The sequence below is a fragment of the Syngnathus acus genome, chromosome 22 (assembly GCF_901709675.1).
Source record: "Syngnathus acus chromosome 22, fSynAcu1.2, whole genome shotgun sequence".
NCBI classification, from domain to species: Eukaryota; Metazoa; Chordata; class Actinopteri; order Syngnathiformes; family Syngnathidae; genus Syngnathus; species Syngnathus acus.
In genome coordinates, this window is record NC_051106.1 from 8,528,382 (window position 1) to 8,547,369 (window position 18,988).

General features: G+C 44.6%; 3 protein-coding genes across 4 annotated transcripts; all 3 read right to left on the minus strand.

The window, feature by feature from the left end:
• Nucleotides 1-1,580: 1,580 nt before the first annotated feature.
• Nucleotides 1,581-5,108, minus strand: LOC119116180 (TLE family member 5-like). Its single transcript, XM_037241406.1, has 7 exons — nucleotides 4,705-5,108; nucleotides 4,030-4,127; nucleotides 3,864-3,927; nucleotides 3,736-3,780; nucleotides 3,597-3,659; nucleotides 3,425-3,499; nucleotides 1,581-3,338 (listed from the first exon to the last, which is right to left on the minus strand). The coding sequence occupies exons 1-7, from the start codon at nucleotides 4,729-4,731 to the stop codon at nucleotides 3,072-3,074; spliced, it is 639 nt and encodes a 212-aa protein (XP_037097301.1). The 5' UTR covers nucleotides 4,732-5,108; the 3' UTR covers nucleotides 1,581-3,071.
• A 2,514-nt stretch (nucleotides 5,109-7,622) lies between these two features.
• LOC119116144 (guanine nucleotide-binding protein G(q) subunit alpha) lies at nucleotides 7,623-15,821 on the minus strand. 2 transcript variants are annotated; one of them, XM_037241347.1, is made up of 7 exons: nucleotides 15,686-15,821; nucleotides 12,364-12,548; nucleotides 12,143-12,297; nucleotides 11,087-11,215; nucleotides 9,880-10,009; nucleotides 9,642-9,795; nucleotides 7,623-9,415 (listed from the first exon to the last, which is right to left on the minus strand). In XM_037241347.1, exons 1-7 carry the CDS (start codon nucleotides 15,819-15,821, stop codon nucleotides 9,225-9,227), a joined length of 1,080 nt encoding a protein of 359 aa, XP_037097242.1. In that variant the 3' UTR covers nucleotides 7,623-9,224. The 2 variants fall into 2 exon arrangements, with proteins under 2 accessions (XP_037097242.1, XP_037097241.1); XM_037241346.1 differs by lacking the exon at nucleotides 11,087-11,215 and adding an exon at nucleotides 11,926-12,054.
• Nucleotides 15,822-16,727: 906 nt separating this feature from the next.
• LOC119116126 (putative nuclease HARBI1) lies at nucleotides 16,728-18,941 on the minus strand. The gene is made up of 4 exons (XM_037241313.1): nucleotides 18,548-18,941; nucleotides 17,785-18,333; nucleotides 17,527-17,687; nucleotides 16,728-17,393 (listed from the first exon to the last, which is right to left on the minus strand). The coding sequence occupies exons 1-4, from the start codon at nucleotides 18,710-18,712 to the stop codon at nucleotides 16,973-16,975; spliced, it is 1,296 nt and encodes a 431-aa protein (XP_037097208.1). The 5' UTR covers nucleotides 18,713-18,941; the 3' UTR covers nucleotides 16,728-16,972.
• Between the last annotated feature and the right edge of the window lie 47 nt (nucleotides 18,942-18,988).

Genomic DNA, 18,988 nt, shown 5'->3' on the forward strand with positions numbered 1-18,988 from the left:
GATCATGTGCCATAGCGATAATATGGTGACTTAATGAGCGATGGGTGCTTCATCGCTAGATAAAGGGGACGTCAGCAACAAAGAGACAGTAATTAAGACTGTGCCATTTCCCTTCTCACATCACATCTATTGTCTGGAAAGGTGCCTCTCATTATGATTGATGGGCCTTTTAGTTCGTTTGTGAGTGTGTGCGTGTGTCTAATGGTTGATAGGGCCCAACAAGTGGTGATGATAAAAGGTTCAAACTTTGAAAGCCCGATCCTGGTTTGAAACAACATAGCGCGACCAATATGGGTGTTTTGAGACAGATGCAAATTCTGACATTTGGCAGACTTTATTAATTTAAGACATACAGTATATAATGAATTCAATATTTTCCTTTTTGCTTTGTTAATGCTCAGAATGACAAAGATGTGAATTACAGACAGAACATGCATCTGATTTACAATAATTTGTCATTTTAGAACACGAGAAAAAAAATCACTGATATTTTTGCCATATTTTTGGAGTATATTTGATTATCTTTATCAAGTGTTGTAATGTGTTAATGAGTCAAACTAAATTAAAAAACAATGACAAAATAAGCACAAAAAACCTGCCAATTTTCTTAATTATTTCGCATCAGTGACGTCACGTGCACGCCAATTGTTCAGGTGCGTCATGTTGTGAGTAACAGCGGCCTACTGTGGACAACTTGTGCATTACACTCTCTTGACATCTACCTCTCCAGACAGATGTTGGCCATTTGATGTGGTATGCCTTTGATCACTAGCTGTTACTTTCCATTTATAAATAGATGTCGGACATATGGTGTGTTTTACTTTGGATTATAAACTGTCGAATTGTCGCTGGAGAACTTTAATGCCCCGTTGCAGTCGTCACATTTTTGCAGACGGCGTCATGAGCTGATCCAGACAACAAACAATCCAGTGACAACTAATATAAAGAGAGAAAATATTTATAACTGTGTGTGTGCACACTATTTATAACACCTTTGATTAAGAGGTCAAGTGGTGGCAGAGTGCGCTTTTTGTTCTAATTTCACTGGAATTTGTGATCGGATATTTGCGTCTGTGCCAAAATAATTATAATGGCAACAGGGTCATGTTGGGTGGCCCTATTTCCTTTTTTTTTTTTTTTTTTCCCACTAACTGAAGTCAGTCAGCAGTTAGGATAAACATAGAACTACTTACTTCATTCTTGCTGGATTTGCAATTGTTGCCACTATGCATATGCTTAAAAGTGAATAGAAAAATAAAGTCTGAAGTATTGCTCTTCTGGCTGTAATTGTAGCTGAAGTCATGTGTCTTTTTCTTCTTCTACTTCTGTTTATGACGTTTGGGGGGGAATAAAGTGCATTACCGCCGCCTTTTGAAATGGAGTGGGGCTCTGGAAAATCACGACCTCGTTATTTAGCGCTACTCTGTTCAAAAAGAAAAATAGAAGTAGTTCATGACTCCTAGGCACACCTCATAGCGCAGAAAACGGTTTTTCTCAGTTATTGAAATGACAAATTATGATTTCAGTCCCCCTATGAAATTCCACCGTTTCATTTTGAGAGGTAAAACAGGCAGCAAGTGTTCCAATCACATATTTTATTTGTAAGGCACCAGAAAAGCTCCCTTACTGCTAAAAGCGCCATGCATTACTTCTTGTCATCGTTAGCGTAGTACTCTTGCTTTCTTAATACCTTTTATTTATTTTTTAACATACGCAGTTACACACATGGTTGGTTTGTTTTTCCATGATCTTTGCACAAAAGAGGATCAAACATTTAAAAAGTGAGGAAACGACTTGCAGAACTTGAAACAAAACGATGCGCTCGCACACACGCACATGTGCTATTTTCATGAGGTTAAAAAGCAGCTTTGAAACATACAAAAATGCTTTAAAAAATACATATATTGATATATTTATATGTATACAAATTGGCCCTTCACGGCACGCACGCAAGCAGACGACACACACCACTTGCATGGGAGAACATAGAAAGATTATTACTATTATTGTTATTAGAAGCAAAAGAGCACACGGACGACACTTAAGTGCTTTTACTAAATAATAAAAAAATACAAATGAAAATACAGGAAAAATAGAATCAAAAATACTGAATAAAAATTAGAACAAAAACCTAATAAAAACAGATGAAGTTCCCAAAGTGAAGTTTTTAGTCATCAAAGCACTTAACTCGTTGTGACGTCATAACAAGAACCGATGACCGTCAATCAACTACCTATTATGGAAACATCCGTTTCATTTACACAACGGTGTCAGACTGCAAACTTGTTTGAACGAAAATTATTCACAACTTTGTGGTTTTGCTGCAAAGTTGGAATACCATAAGGAAATGTAACCATTTTACAAAAGGGGGAAAAAAGTTTTTTAAATTAAGGTAGTCATTTTACATGAATTATTTTAAGCAAGTTAGAATTTTGGTTGTGATTTTTTTAGTGGTCATTTTTAGTTGGATTTCTTTGAAATGTCTGAAAATGTATACATTTGACAAGATTTAAGTTGTAATACAAATCCAACTTTGTTTTTTAATCTCAAGTAGCGCCAGCAGGCAAAACTGCAACAAGCGTACGAACTTTGACAAAAAGGTGCAAAAAAGAAAAGAAAAAAATTAAGTGTTTTCATTTTTTTTACATACACACACTCACTTTATCTCCCACGCACGCTGTCTAATGTGCCCACAGCAGTGTATTCTTTCCCCCCTTTTTTCTCTCAAATGTTTTTACATGGATAGGCCAGTGGTTGGCCAGCCACTTGCTAAATATATGATGAGAGAAAAAAAAAACCTTACGTTTAGTCAAAGGTAACAAATGGCTCGTTGGTTTAACTCTGTTAAGTGTGCCGTGAGAGGCGAGCTGACTCCATTCTGATTTGTGCCATTTACATGTGAGGGAGGAATGAAAGTAAAAAGAGTAACATGAACTCTTTTACACTTTCTGCAGATTTTTTTTTTCTTTTTTTTTCCCGCTCGACCATTACAAGCGCAACTATGTACACGTGACGTCGACTGAGAACGAACAGTCCGCCGACGCCATTTTGCAGCCCCGACAGACGGTCCTCTAGTCAGACTTGTCGCCGTCTTCGGGCCTGGGCGGCGGCCTCTCGGCTTGAGCTTGGGCCTGGGCGGCGTCCCCGCGGGCCTTGTCTTCCTTGGCAGCTTGGGCGGCCTGGCCGTGCGAGTAGTTGGCCAGAATGGAGGACAGCGAGAGCAGGCCCGAGCCGGACGAGGCCGCCGGCAGACTGGGCGGAGTCAGGCCCAGGGGCAGAGGAGCCACCGGGAGAGCCAGGCCCTGAAGCTGCGACAGGTGCTGCACCTGCAGCTGTTGCTACAAACATCAACAACATGTCATCATCCTCATATATATGCAATATTAAAAAAAAATTCAATTTATAAAATGACATTTTGACTAACCCGTATGATGGAGTTCATCTCGGGCGGTGTGACCTGCTTAGCTCTCTCAATGGCCCCCATGACTTGCTGCTGGTGCTGAAACAAACGAGCGCACACACACACACACACACACACACAGATGAGAGGACATCCGTGTGAAGTTACACACAAAGCGTAGCTCCGTGGCATTTACCTCCTGCGAGAGGTAAGGCAGCACTTGAGCGCAGATGCCGTTTAGTCTCTTGACTATTTCAGCCTGAGTGGGAAAACACAACAAAGAATGAGATGACAAGTACAACTCGGCGACAGGCGCGCACGTTCTGACTTTTTACCTGTTTGTGCATTTCAATGTTCAGTCCATAAGACATTTCGTAATACTGAAACGCGCACGAGGAGACAAAGCACGTTAGCGTTTGTTCGTCAAGGTCGATTCAAATCGACTTTTTATTCATGTTCTCACCATGATGTAGTGACGCTGCATCTCGGACTTCTCTGATGCCAGTTTGTCACATTCCAACTTGAGACTGGACAACAGGCGGCAGTGCAGAAAACAACAATAAAAATAGAGGTGCAACGATTAGTCGACAAAAAATCTAAAATGAATTGCCAAATATTCCACAAACTACCTGTGGTATTGTGCTTGAAGGAACTGGAACTCATCTTTGATGCGATCACACGAGTCAGAGGTGGTGAACTTGAGAGCTTGTCCGGACTGAGCGGATGCCTGAAGGCAAAAATCATAGCAAAAGATTATAGCGATGCCGACAAACTGGGGTTGTCACCATCAAATATTTTGACAAACATTTTACAACAATTATTCCACCTAAAATGTGTTTTGCTTTACAGTGAATGACAAAATCATTCCCCTCAGATACTGTTTATTAATCAGTTGTTCATTCAGCATTGTTTAGTTAATCCTATGTCAGTGTAAAATGACGTCATGCCCAATGCTCCCAAACACTCAAAAACTACAAACAACTACCAAGCGTATTTGAATGATGGCTGTATACATTGGAATACATGCATGACAGTGAACGATGCTAGGCTAGGCTAAAATATTCGTTACAGCCGAGCTAACACGCGGATCAACAGGATGGCAGCAATACACTTGCGTGGACATAAGTGACAAAAAATTGGCAAAGACGTGACGCATTGTGGGGAGGGGAAGAAAAAAACAACAGTCGTTTTTTTTTGATTGTCCTGCAGCGTCAGCTAACGTTAGCATAGCTTAGCCGCGCTGTTAGGCTAACGCAAAGCAGCCAGCTGACTGACGAGTTTGCACCAAGCGAACAACAACTCACCGAGTGCCTAGATTGAGGAAACATCATGTCAGCAGCCAAGCAACAGCAGCGTCGCTCGCCGAGGAGTCTCCGTTGCGTCGAGCCCAAGCGAGCTGGCTATCCCGCTAAAGCGAACGCGTTCCCGGATATGGGATTTTAAATGATTGCTATTCGCACTTTGTACCCCGTCATCGCTGAAGAACGCTAGCTTTGCGTCAAAAGCACTCGCCGACACCGTTTTTTGATTGTCTTTCCGACAAGAGGCGACTATAGAATAAAAAGTCCGATTTTATTTCCTCAAAAAGCTTTACAAAGGAATGCGATTTTTGTATAAATATTTCCTAATGACGTTACACCTCCCCTCGGGAAAGTAGATGTGTTGACACATGAGCCTGCAACGCTCCTGCATGTATTCTTCTTCGGTGGTGGTTTCCCCTACGGGGCAAAGCAGAGAAGGAGAACGCGAGCGTAGCGCCACCAGCTTGCAAATTCGTTAGCGCCTTCTTGTGGTGAGGAGGTGAACTGAAGCCAACCCCACCGTCGCAGTTGCTTGGCAACTGTAGGCCAGGGCCCGTATTTACCTAAAATTCGCACAATCTAATCTTATGGAGACTTCGGAGTTGTAAATTATTTGTCGTCAAAGGTTGCCAACAGTTGCAAAGCCATTCGCAAACAGTTTAAAACTTATACAAAGTTTATTGCCGACAAGAAACACCATTTGTTACGTTCAAAAACACTCAGTATGTTGTGTATTTATTATTATTTTCAAGAACAGCCTCACACATGATCAGCAAGTATAGGAACAAATTTATTTCAATGTTTAAAACAGATAACCTTGTCATTATGTTTGTTTAGAAGGCGGCGATAATGACCATACATCATGTTTGAATGAGGATCAGGCAACAGTGGTCGAGAAAAACAACAAAACAAACGCATGAAAAGACATTAAAATTATGGCAAAGAGTTATGTAAATCGATAAACGGCCAACCGGAGCCAAAAGGCTTCAGTCAATACATCCAAAGCCCCTCGCTTGCAAAAAAAACAGCACATGCAGTAATTATAATTACAGTTTCTTATTTAAAATAATAAAAAAAAAACAGCAGATTATTATTTAAAAATGTCTCTTAGACTATAATCTTCACCCACTTAATCATCTATCCTTTTGAGTCTCTGGTGTTGTATCGTTTAAAAAGAAAATGGTGGAGGGCACGCGGGTAGGGGGCATCTCAGGTTGGCAGTGGTGTGTTGGCACTTTGAGAGCCTGGCACGCTCATATCACACATCTGATTTTTTTTTTTACACACACATTAGATTTACAATGAAAAAAAAAAACACCATTCTACAGCTGAGCTTTTAGGAAGAAGCAAGGATGGGAAGTGGTCCTAAAATCATAAAAAGAATAGTGTTCTGGTCATTTTTTAAAATACAGAGTAACAAGAGCATCAAGGCAACAAATACGAGAAAAGTTGTCGGTTTAGTGAGAAAAATAAACACAAGTGTCATGCAAACACTGCCCCTCGGTATAAATTTAAAATGTGCCAAATAGTACACCACTGTGCAACACAAACTAGCAAAAAAAAATACAATGGTTGTCAGTCAGCATTTTTCACTCCACACGCAATTAACAGTTAAAGGAGGTCCTTGGCACCTTGGCACAAGCAGAAGACGTGTTATTTAGTACTAAAAAAAAAAATGGAATTTTTTTGGCAACAAAAAAAAGAAGTAAAAATGTATTTCTAATTACTTTTTAATTTAACGTACCCTCCATTATGTGCAAAAAAATGAGGCGGATATTTGTACACTTTTCTATAGCGTCTAGCTCAGGGGATGTTGATATTTGGAAATATTTTTGTTATATATTTATCTTTTAAAATAAGCATACTCTTTCCTTTTTTTGCCATCATTACATAAGACATTTTTGATCGGTTTTTATCTTGTGCAGCAGCCTTTGGGTTCCATCTTGTTTAAATACAACATTAAACAGAAATCAGTAGTGGTTCCTATTATGAATGGCTTTTTATTTTTCGATATAATTGCTAAAAATTGCACCAATTTCTGACAGCTTTAAGGGTGACCCATTTAAGATTATTAACATTCGTGCATTTAAGAAAAAAAAAATTCATGACGGGCCACATGTAATGCTCCAGTGGGCCGTATATGGCCCACAAACCGCAGGTTACCAAACACTAGAATATCATAAGGTTAAAGTGACAAGAGGCCAGTAAATTGGATGGATATGATTAAGACGGGGCAATAGATTAAATTAATTCCATTAGGTAATCATTATTATCAAAACAGTTTTGTGAGAAAAAATGAATTGAATATCTAGATAATTTTCCTACGTTAACCTCACAAAAATAGTTTTCAGTTCTGTGTTCTGGCCAACAGTTTCTTGGCAATTGGCAAACGTGGAAATACTTATTGTGGCTGTAAGGTTTGTTTTTGTAATACATAAATATACTGCATGATTGCGGCTGTGACTGGAAAAGGGGCGGGGCTAAACATCATTTTGGTTTGCATTAACACTCGGCCTCTACTCATAGTCAGCATCTCTGTTTCTGCATGTACTGTGGTAGCCCTTCATGACAATGACGAATTAATAAGTCACCTGAAGAAAAAGTTCATCGGTACTTCACTGGCACCGGTAAAGCAAGCCTGTAAAAATGCCGGAAAAAAAAATTACACCGCCAACCGATCCAAAACACTGTTTAAAATATACATTTTTTTTTAGGCAGGTAAGCATTACAGAGCTGTCTCTAAATATATAAACCAGAGGAAACACCTTTTTAAAAAAAAAAATGTGAGGGCTTCTTAAAATAGAAAATAGTTAATGTCAACAAATGGAAATCGGCCCCGAAAAAAAAAGCAGACACTGAATACAGTCCTTACAATAGCAGACGTTCCTTGCTTTTTTTTTTCCCCCCTCCTTTTGTTTTTGTTTTTTAAACAGCAGTTCAGACTCAAGTGAGGCTCCATCGTGAGCAAAAACAAAGAGAAAGCCTTATTAATTAAACAGTTGAAATTATCAACACCTTCAAACCTGGTCCATAAATTAGATAAATAAAAAAAAATGTCTTAAAATCATCACCATATTATATATATACTGCTAATTGACCACATGGCTCTGTGACGTCTGCTTTCGTCATCAGCAAAAAGCCATAATCACAGTATCAATACTATTGATAGAGCGAGAAAAAAATCTTTGAAGCTAACTTTTTTTTTCTTCTGTCATGTTTATGCCAAAGACGGTGTACCACAGAGCATTTTTGTACACGGCTGTTGTGTATATGTATTTACAAACAAATATACACATACATCACACTTATTTGCAGATGTCGAGGAAGGTTTGTCATTGCTCGTCTTTTGCACACCTCACTCGACAACGGCAATAGTTTTTTTTGTTTTCTTTTAAAAACAAAGTGACTATACAGTAAAAAAAAAAAAAAAAAAAGTAAACAGAAGCACATCCTGATATATAATAATGAGTGAGCGACAGCGTTAGGAAGCGTCTGATTGGATAGCGTGGAGTGAGAAGATTGGGGGGGGGGGGGGTTGATGGACTCTCCTGGGTGGGGGGGGCAGGTTTGCGATTGTCCCTGCGAATCCTAGAGGGGGGTGAAGCTGTGCATTCAACTTAAAATTAAATTGCACCAAAAAAACAAAAAAAACTCCCAAAAGATACTTCTCTTAATTTAAGTTATTATGGAAATTTTTCAAACAAATATTTCTTTAAAGTTACAATTTGCTAAAATTGCTGTAGCGACAAATTATTATTATTATTTTTAAAAAGGTCAGCAGCAATCAAGTGGATTTGGATCTTGCCCCTCTCGTGCTTTGTCTTTAACACCTTGACGTAAACCAGGGGTGTCAAACATCGGAAGCAGATGAATTTGAAATTCCAAAAAGTATGACGATGTTGTAGAGGTGGGCATTGGGGACCATTTTTATGCTCGTGTAGAAAATGAGGTGAAAATAAATGTTAGATTTTTAGAAATTAATTTTAAAAAATCCAAAAGTCAATTATCCACGTGGGAGCAATGCCCCCGCTGACCCCCCTCTAGCTCCGTCAGTGTTTGATTCGTATCGAATTACATTCATAAATTGACAACTATCTGTATTATTTTGTTTTACGTTCCAATACGTTTGACACCCCTGATATCTAATATTCTATATATTTACACTTTTTTTCCCCCCCCACAATTGCACTTCTCACACACTGGTGGGTACATTCATCGATATGGAGGCGGAGACCAAGCCCCGTTTTTTTAGCGTTCGTCCCCCGGCGTTCCTTCCGGTCAATTTCGAGTGTCCCAGGCCCATCAAGGCAGCGCTTTCTCTAACACAAAAATACGCAAGAGAGGGGCAGGCGGTGTTTCCTTTTTGTTGTTGTTGGTTTGTTTTGGCTGGGGGGGGGTTCTGAATGCGCTGGGCAAAAAAAAGGGAGTGTGTGCGAGTTTGTGTGTGTTGCGTTAAAAGTCGAGCGCGCTCGAAAAAGGAGGTTGTGCAAAAGGAGAGAAAGGGGGCGGGGCTTGTGGTGGGCTCACACCAGGTTGTACTCTTTGAGGTTGAGCTGTAGGATGGTGTCCTTGACGGCGGCAAACACAAAGCGGATGTTCTCAGTGTCCGTGGCGCACGTGAAGTGGGAATAGATGATCTTGTCGCTGTCGGGGTTTAAGTCCACAAACATCTTGAGGATGAACTCCCGCGCCGCCTGCGCATCCCTCTGCGGACCTGCAGGACAGCGTATGGGAACAGTCGGGCTGAACCATTTTGAAAAATCCAAAATGGAGGTTTTTTTTCGACCTGATTATGATTCCGATTATTATGTGATTAAAATTAAGTCATTAATTAAAAAATATACATTTTCTTTTTCATGAAATAAAATGATTTCCTCTTTCGATGTATTTTTCAAACAAATAAAAAATAGAATCCATTCTGGACCAATTTACAAACTTACCATCAAACTCGGGGAAGTAGTCCACCAAGTGAGAGTAGGAGATCTTCTCCTCTAACAGGTCCTTCTTGTTGAGGAAGAGGATGACGGAGGAGTTTTGAAACCAGGGGTAGGTAATGATAGTCCTGAACAGAGCTTTACTCTCCTCCATACGGTTCTGATGAGCAAAAAACAAAAATATATATTTATTGTCAACCACCGCGTTTTCGAACTTTGAATAAACAGTTTGTCAGGGCGTGACCTCGTTGTCGGACTCCACCAGGACTTGGTCGTACTCGCTGAGCGCCACCAGGAACATGATGGAAGTGACGTTCTCAAAGCAGTGGATCCACTTCCTCCTCTCTGAGCGCTGACCGCCCACGTCCACCATCCTACAGGGTGGGCGCCAGGGCGTGCAAATTACTATTTACGCGAGGTTATAATTCAAAAGGGTTTGAACTATCCTGAGGCGGCTTCAAGAAAGGTTTGGTTTGCTTCGACAGGTTTTGAATCCATCAAAGGAGAACTGTTTATACGAGACATGGACACAAGAGTGTCCAAGGATAATTTTTTTTTTCTTTGCCAAATTGATACACGATGGACTCAACCCCTTAAGAAGCAGACGAAGCAGAGATCGTTATGCGATCGCGTGAGCGAGTCATGCAAGCCACCACCGAGGCATCGTCACTTTGAAAAAGGCAATTCAGTTCAAAATGGATGCCGGCCGGCCGCCCGCTTGGCGAAAGTCAGGGCATTCATCTGTTACCCGCTTCTTGCAAAGTGTAACGTCAACACGTGTGTTTCCAGAAGGTGTCTTTAATCCGTCTTTGGTGATATGAAACACTGATTAATAGTCGCGCGTATCCTCGAGAGCTTTCAGCTTTCCAGAGTCCTTCTCCTTGATGAGGTCACCTGTCAATCTTTGGGGAGATTCAGGTCCCAGTTTCATTAAGTCTTCACTCAACTCGAATCCTTCACACCTCTTACGCGCCCTTGTCAAGCGGCGATACCGATGACACCGTTTTGAGCGGCTAATTGTGTAAACAGACGCACAGGTGCGAGGCCGTAGACCAGGTGAAGAACCCTGGTCTGCGCTCGGGTTGACGGCGCAAGGCTGCCCTCTAGTGGTGGCCCGGGACATTGCGGTCCGTTGAGATCTGGTGCCATTATAGGCCCTGCAGGACCACGCTGCCCAAAAATAGCGCGTCCCTCCAATGTGGGAAGGACGACCTGGTTTCTTATGCCAGCCATAAAGGAAAAGAGACGATGAGGAGCTGACCCATTTACCACCATCGGGCACCAGAATGTAGGACTTTGTGTTCGCTTTCGATTATTGTAGTAGTAGTAGACAGCGAGGGGCGGGAGGGCTTATTTTTAGACACGTCTTATGGGGAAACGAGTTACTGGTGTCAGTTTAGAAAGAAAAAAAAAAAAAAAAGAGCCGCGAGCCTGCCGAGGCATCTTTCTACCTGAAAATGATGCTCTGCAAGTCGAAGGGGTACTCAATGATGCCCGTGGTGGGAATGCGCACCCTGAGCACATCCTGCTGAGTGGGAAGATAGCTGGGATCTGCAATGCGATCCAGATCGGAAAGATAGCTACAAGGCAAGCCGGCCAGAGAGGAGAAACAGATAGACAGACAGACAGAGACACAAAAGAAAGACAGGAAACAGTTACATAAAGCGTGACAGCCAATTTGTGCAACCCGCTGCCAAGTGTGGAAGTGTGGCTCGATCCTGTCAAGGAAGCTCCTCGGAAAAAAAAGGCCAACACTCAGATAAGAAAAAAAACAAAACAAAGCGGAAGTTCGTGTCACTGGTCCACCAACATTGTTTCAATCATGCATAAACTTGCCTCAAAGTCGAACGTGGTACACAAGTAGCGAAAATTGGCTAATGGGTTAGCATTTTTCCTCAAGCTTACAGTTAAGTTTTTTGAATTAAAAAAAAATTTAGATTTAAAAAAAAAAAAATAATTCTCTTGCTGACAGTGATGGTGGTATCAGTGACAAAAGTAGAAGGAAAGCAGATGAAGAAGGTTTGGACAACTGTCAAGTCAAGGAGGACAGGAAGTCAGTTTGTCCAACTTCCTGAGGGATCTTTGACACAGTTGCAAGCCCTCTTCATCACACACGAGGTGGTTGCGAGAGTGCAAGCCATCGGTTTCGGTTCTGGACGACAGAACCTCAACGAAACACAAATCACTGATGTCTATCTAGCCGAGCTAAACCGTTTTTTTTTTCCCAATTTGTTTAGCTTCCGTCCATCAGTGGATTTGTGCGGCGGTCCTGGTATCACGTCAGGGGTACCTGAAGATGACATTCTCCAGATCAAAGGGGTACTCAATAATGCCCGTGGTGGGAACACGGACCCTGAGCACGTCCTGCTGGGTGGGGACGTAGCCGTCGGCAGTCACGCGATCTAAATCGCTAAGGTAGCTGGAGATATACATACATGTGGCAAACACGGACAATCTTTTCGTCGTTGATTCCCGATCGTTAAACAGTCTTAATACTTTTGACGTACTATTTGGTCGAATCGGAGAGCTGGTACTCTCGGCGCCGATCGTAGGCCTCCTGGATCCCCGGGTCGGACCACAAGCACTTGATGGCCACGATGTAGTGCTGATCGAAGCCGTTGATCTTTTCAATGTCCACTTCTTTCACCAGCATGGCGTTGGACTACACACAGGGCGAAGAATTCAATCTCAACCGCGTTGGCGTCCATCTGACGCTCGCGCTTCTTACCCGATTCTGTTCGTATTTGTAAGGGATCTTCAGGTTCTCCGTGGCCCGGATCATGGCCTGCATGGAGGTGAAGATGTTTTGGTAAACCAGACGGATGAAGCCTCGCTTGTCTTCGTCCGAGTAGCCGGCGCCGTGGATGATCCTCATCTGCTTGATGAAGGTGCTCTTGCCGCTTTCTCCTGTGCCTGAGATATCATATCGTATCATAATGTTAAAAACAAATTCTGCTATTTACTGCACCATCTAAATCATTCCATTCCAAAATTGCTCTTTTGAGATTTCAAATTGATTGATTTAATCGGTAGCAAGCGCTCAAAATTGACTAATTAGCTTTTATGGGCTCCTTGAAAAGTGAGCACACCAGAATGATTTCGAAGGAGGGGGAGGGCGCGCTAATTTAATGACGTTAATTAATCTGGCCTACATTCCAACTTTGCGACGACAGGTGACAGCGGGGTAGGGGCAGTAGGGGGCGGGGCTTAGCATTCCTTTAGCACCCCTCATCGTTATCGTCAGGGAAGATACGAAGACATTGCAGATAGTAAAAAGATTCAACTGGAGGCCAAAGCGAATATTTGTGTCGAAATCAAAAAAGCCTCAGAAGCGATTCCCAAATGCAGCCGTCCGTTTTTGTGCGGCCGCATGGCAACTTTGTGAATCCAAGCGGAATCGGGCACATGCGTGCTATCTGTAAAACACGCTCATCTCTTCACCACCTACATTCAAGGTTTTTGAAGAGCAGCCATATTTCTGTCACCATGGCAACCCCTCTTACTGTCTCTTTTTTTTTTGCTTTTCCGCTTGTATCTTTTTTTCCTTCCCTCCCATCAACCCCTTTGCTCTCTTCTCTTTTGTAGCAGACAGTAAATAAAATGAAGAAGAGGCTAAAACTCACTTAGCGAAGGTGTCGAATTTAGGCTTATCTGAGGTCAGGCTTACTAATTAAAACGCTTTAATTGATGATTCCGTAACCCTCTTCCTTGTCTTGACGTTGATTTTTTTTTTTGAATACTTCATAAATAATAATGCGCCGCCCTGAAGAAACTGGCAAGGCTTTGTCCCCCACGTCCTGCCACGAGACATCGACAGTACGTGGGACGCTCGCCATGTAGCCTCAATCGCCCCAAACCTCTAGAGAATCAGCCATGCCCCCGTTTAGGAATCCGTTTCATGCTAACCGGACGATAGCTAACATTGCTAGCCAACGTAGCATCCCTTTTGCCGCTTGTAGTAGTGGCATTTGAGGAACATTTGAGTGGGGCGTGGTTTTGGAAAATTTGGCGGACAGTATTTGAGAGCGGAGACAACGGCTTATTTGGCACCATTTTGATAGCTTGTTTTATATGCTGGCCAACTCGTTCAAATTTGTCACGGTTGTCTCCTTCCCTGCTGCCGTGTCGGACGCTCCCTTATAGGCCCTTTCAAAATATTACCTACACCTTAGCTCACACACACACAGAGAGAGGAGCAGCGCTGGAAGAACCTTATTGCCATATATGACCAAGAAAAAGATGGCCTGGCATCACACGGGAAGGTCATCGCTTCCCCGAGCTAACCCCTCATCCTCTCTCCAAAGACGACCTAATCGATACCAATCGCCGATACGATCGAGACAGAACCGATCGGACCTCATTGATGAAGATTCGAAAGACGGACTGCAAACTTGAACGTCCTGGAGCGGTTTGTGTAGCCTGGTCAAAGCTTCAAACTTTTTTTTGGGGTGTGTTTTGACCAAGTAGAGGCAAACCAGTGGTGTGTGCAAGCAGGAAGCTAGCTGCCTGCATGACCTGATATGGTGACCGAGCGCCGGCAGCCAGATTGTGGGCACACTGCAGAGCCATTCCAGTTATTTAAAAAAAAAAAAAAAAAAAAAAAAAAAAAAGTGGCTAAGCTGGCTAATTCTGCTCTTCTTTGTGCTGCGTTCACTTGTGCTGCACTTTTGACGTAACCTCAAAGAATACGCATCTAAGACTTAGCGTTAGCTTAGTCTAGTCGACACACTGACTACTATTAAGTAGTAGTGTTTTGAGATGATTATTTTTACATTGCACAAGAGATTTCAACTTGTCCGATAAGTTTAGGCAGTATCTGACAATATGGGGGGGGGGGGGGGGGGGGATGGTACCAGAATACATTGGGGAGCTTCAAGTGTCCGCCATTACGTATTGCCATTCTATAAATGACACTTGTGACTCTTCCTGCTCCCTGCAGTGAGTTGTGGGGGCTCGAGCTCTGCCACGGGCCTGGGAATAATAGCAGGAGGTGGGGGGGGGCTGGGATAATAGGAGTCAGTGACATCTCAAAGTCTGAGCGGCGGCTGTGTTTAACCAAGCCTATTACGACCTCCTGCGCTAATCCGGCCTTTGCATGTCCTTATCCGGACGTTCACGGAAAAGACTTAACCCGTACTGCTCGGGGATTTTTTTTTTTTTTTATTTCCTTGCCTGATGTACCATCACCTTCACGAGACTTCGGCAAGTCTGATGGGAGGATGGAGGAAGACGACAAAGAATAAAAAGATGTGGGGGGAAAAAAACACTTGATAATTTTCTGGTTGGTCCACTGTTCGGCCAGACTTGTCCAAAAAGTGTACTGTCCACCTAAGCACCTTTTTACGTGATCTTGGTGACCTCTCTTCGTGTCAGGCTACTTTTCATCGCTTTTTGAATCCGTTCTTTAGTTTCGGATGAATCCAAACGTCAATCCTGGTTCCGATGGATTCTCGAGACGAGCCCTACCAATCATTTTAGAGTCACAAATTAACCTACCCTGTATATTTCTGGAATATAGGAAAAGACTGCAAGGAATCGAGACCCTGAATCCTTGAACTGCGATGCAGACTTCCAAACCATTTAACCACCGTGCATGTTTAAAAAGGAACGGTATCATGCAAGAAGGAGGAACCTGAAGAGCAGTAGGTTAAATGTCTCATCCGATGACAAACCACCAAGGCTTATCTGCGGGGGCGATACGTCTATAACATTAACTAGCCTGTGGTGGCCTGTTGGTGCCAGATGCTTTTATTGAATAACTTCGACATGGAAATGGAGCTGCCCAGTCAAAACATGCACTCCCACTAATAACACCATGCAAATTGTCCTCCTGCACCAGGTCTAATGTTTAGGCGTTTTTTAAGCGGATAATATCCACTTGCATGAATGCATGTGTTGGAAGAGAAATAACACTACTCTCCCTTGGCTCCCAGCTAGCACGTTTGCTAGCATTGGGAAGAAGAAGGCCTCAAGGAGGTAAGTTTTCTATTTAAAAAAAAATCTTTTCGAAAAAGACGATGCATGACAGTGATTCAACACGCTGCACTCACCGAGAAGAAGTAATTTCAGTTCCCGCCTGGAATCTCGCTTGTCTCGGCGAAGTTGCTTGTCAATTTCGGCATTGATTCGCTTCGACTCCTTCGCCTCCTCGCTCAGGCAACAAGCCATCATGGACTCCAGAGTCATCCCCTCCGCTGTGTTTAGCCAGCCCCGCTCGGACCCGAAAAACACGGCGTTTTCTTCCCACCACCGGCACCACCGCCACCCCTCAGCGAGGAAGAAAAAAAAAAAAATCAGCTGCGGTCCTCGCGTGGACGTGGGGCGAGGGGGAGGGTCGCTTGGTGGTGGTCTTGTCGGGACCGGACCGGGCCAGGGAAGGAGGAGGAGGGGGAGGGGAAGAGCAGCTCGGGGCGTCGCTGCCAAGTTGTCCCCGGTCTTCTCCGGTAGGGAGTCGGGAGAGGACGAGTAGAAGGGCGGGAGCGTCCACTGCCAGATGCGCAACTCGCTTGTTTCTCGTGCAAAATGTCAATTCTATCTCCGGGAAGATTGCGGCGCTATCGCGTACATCCACAAATCTGGAGCCGATGCTAGCAGGCTAACGCCCGGGTAAACGCCGAACTAACGGACGGCACCGCCGCCTCTCGAATCTTGCCCCCCGCCGCGGACGCCTTCCTTTTTTTTCGTCTCAAAAAGACCGACAGGCGGCCTGCAGTGATTGTGGACCTCGGAGCGGTTCCGCCTTTATGATGTAGCGATAGCGGCGCCCATCGCTCCAATGCGGTCCATTTTCACGCTAGAATGCGGCATGCAGGTTGTCCCCCCCTCCTTCCTTTCGTTTAAAATGGAGCCTGAAATGTGGTGGTCTCCGCTGGTGGAACAAGGTGGGCAGCGAGTGTGTCCGCCAACCTGATGCATAACAGGGAGGAGGAGAAGCCGGAGTGACAGGAGGAAGGTTGCATGGAGACCAATTGGGCGGACGAGGTGGGTGGAACCAATGCACGCGCACGCACGCACGCACGCACAAATATTGTCTTGGTGAAAATGACATCTGTTCTGCCAGTTAACGATAGAAATAAACCCTGATGACGCTGATGATGAGGGAAGTCAAGTCAAATTTATTTATATAGCCCTTAATCACAATAAAATCCTTCACATGCCCACAGTTGTCAATTATTCTCGACATCGCCGTTAGACTGAGGAAAAATGAGAAACCTTCAGAAGGGACCACAGATGGGAGGATCCCCCTTCCAGGCTGCAATGGATGCAGAGTGGGCAACACATAATAGGAAACAATACAAATACAAAATATGTGCACGTTCTGTAGGAGTCCATTCGAGTCAGTCATTCTGTTGAAAATAGTCACAGAAGAGCTGGCGCACCTCCTCGTCCTGACTGCAGTCCGTGTCAGCCTCGGCGTAGACGGGCTGCGGGCTCTCGGCCTCGGCCACCTGGGCCAGCCACTCGCCGTTGAAGGCGTCGCCGTGCGACTCGCACACGTTATGCAAAATGCAGCACGCCCGGATCATAGCGGGCATCACGTCCAGGCCGCAGTCGTTGCGTTTGCTCAGGCACTGCCAGCGCGCCTTGAGCCGCAGCAGCGCTTCCTGGGCCACGCGACGGGCACGTCGCAGCCGACGGTTGAAGAGGTTTTGCCGCTCGCTCAGCGTTGCCGGGCGGGTTCGTGTGGCCCGCTTCTCTGGGTAGGCCTTCAGCAGCCAGCTCTGGAGCGGGAAGCAAGGCTCACCCAGCAGTACGTAGCTGACACAGAAGCAAAACATCATTAAAAATGGACAGGCACAACATTGTGAAGCAACCACACGGCACACTCTGAGGCAGGGATGTTTTTTTTTTATAGTAGAAGCAGAATGCCAGGTCCGTTGAGAATATTTACTTGAGTTGTCTTCCCATGAAGCAAGACGGCGGCACCGGTGACAATCCGCCCTCTGCTGCCGTGGTCCACAGCGCCGACTTATGCAAGATCTCCGCCGGCTCGATCCCACCGGGGAAACAGGCGCACATGTCCCAGATCTGTCCGCGACCGTTCACTGTCACCTGGCACGTCAAAAACAAATAGCACAATTTTTTTTCCTCCGAGTGGAATTCACGGCGGTTCACGGTTGTAGAAAACAAAATGACGGACAGCACCCACCTGAGACATAACTGAGAGCCAGCCAGCGGGATTGATGTAGTCGGACGCGTTGCTTGACGGCGTGATGATTGCTGTGTGCAACGTGGCCACGGCGGCCACACAATGCGGGAAGCCCCACTGGGAGAGGAATAAGCGCGCCGACTCTTCCAGCTCGGGCTCGGCGGGAGGCCGCAGGTAGTCGGCGCGGAGCAGCGCCACGATGCTGTGACACATGTCCCGCACGCACTTGCACACGGTGGACTTGCCCACTCCAAACAGAGCGCTGATGGTGCGGTACTCCACGTTGGATGCCAGGCGCCACAGCGCTACCGCCACGCGTTTCTCCACAGGCAGCGCCAAACGGAAGCTGGTGTCCTGACGCGTCAGGCGGGAACGCAGCTTGTCGCAAATATAGAAGAAGGTCTCCCGGCTCATCCGGAACTTGTCCAGCCAGTCGGAGGGCTGGAATTCCGTCATCACAACTCGCTCCCACCAGTCCGTGCTGGGGACGGTGGTCCAAGGGCGGGTGCGGATATGAGAGTTGGAGCGAATGCCCCCTGCTATCATCATCTGTGAGGACAAAATACAAATCAAGTGATTTTTGAGGAGCGTGAACGTTTATTGAACACATAAGTACACTGACAAAGGAGCTTGAATGAGGTCCTAAATCTTGCCAAGCATATACCAACAGATAGGCCTGTCACTAATTACTATATCGACTTCGTTAAGTGTTTTTCCAAGATTCTTTTTGCCAAGAAACACAAACATCATCGTGCAGTCTGACCATCATCATTCTTCTCTGCCTCTGGAAGAAGTACTGTCGCTGTCTCAGGCGTCTTTGGATCTCATTGCGCCGCTGTACGTCCGCGTTGTTGACGTCCCTGCGGCGCTTTAGCAGCATGTACGTCATGAGAAACACGAAGGGCCGCAGCCGCTCATCGTCTTCCATTTCGACGCGTAGCGGCGCAACACATTTGATTTATTACCAGCGACGGAAGGAGGGATGGAGACGTTGTTGTCATACGCTACACTTCCTGTTCATCATTTTCGCCTTGTTGTATTTGTTAAACCCTTCCCGGTTTTCTTCGTAGTTTTCTCAAACTATAACTTACGAGTTACGATCCATTCAGTTTTCTACTTAGACAAGTGAAAGCAAAACATATTCACGTTGAAGAGATAACGTAAACAGCGACAATGCAGAGCTAGTCTACTTCCGGTCTCTTCT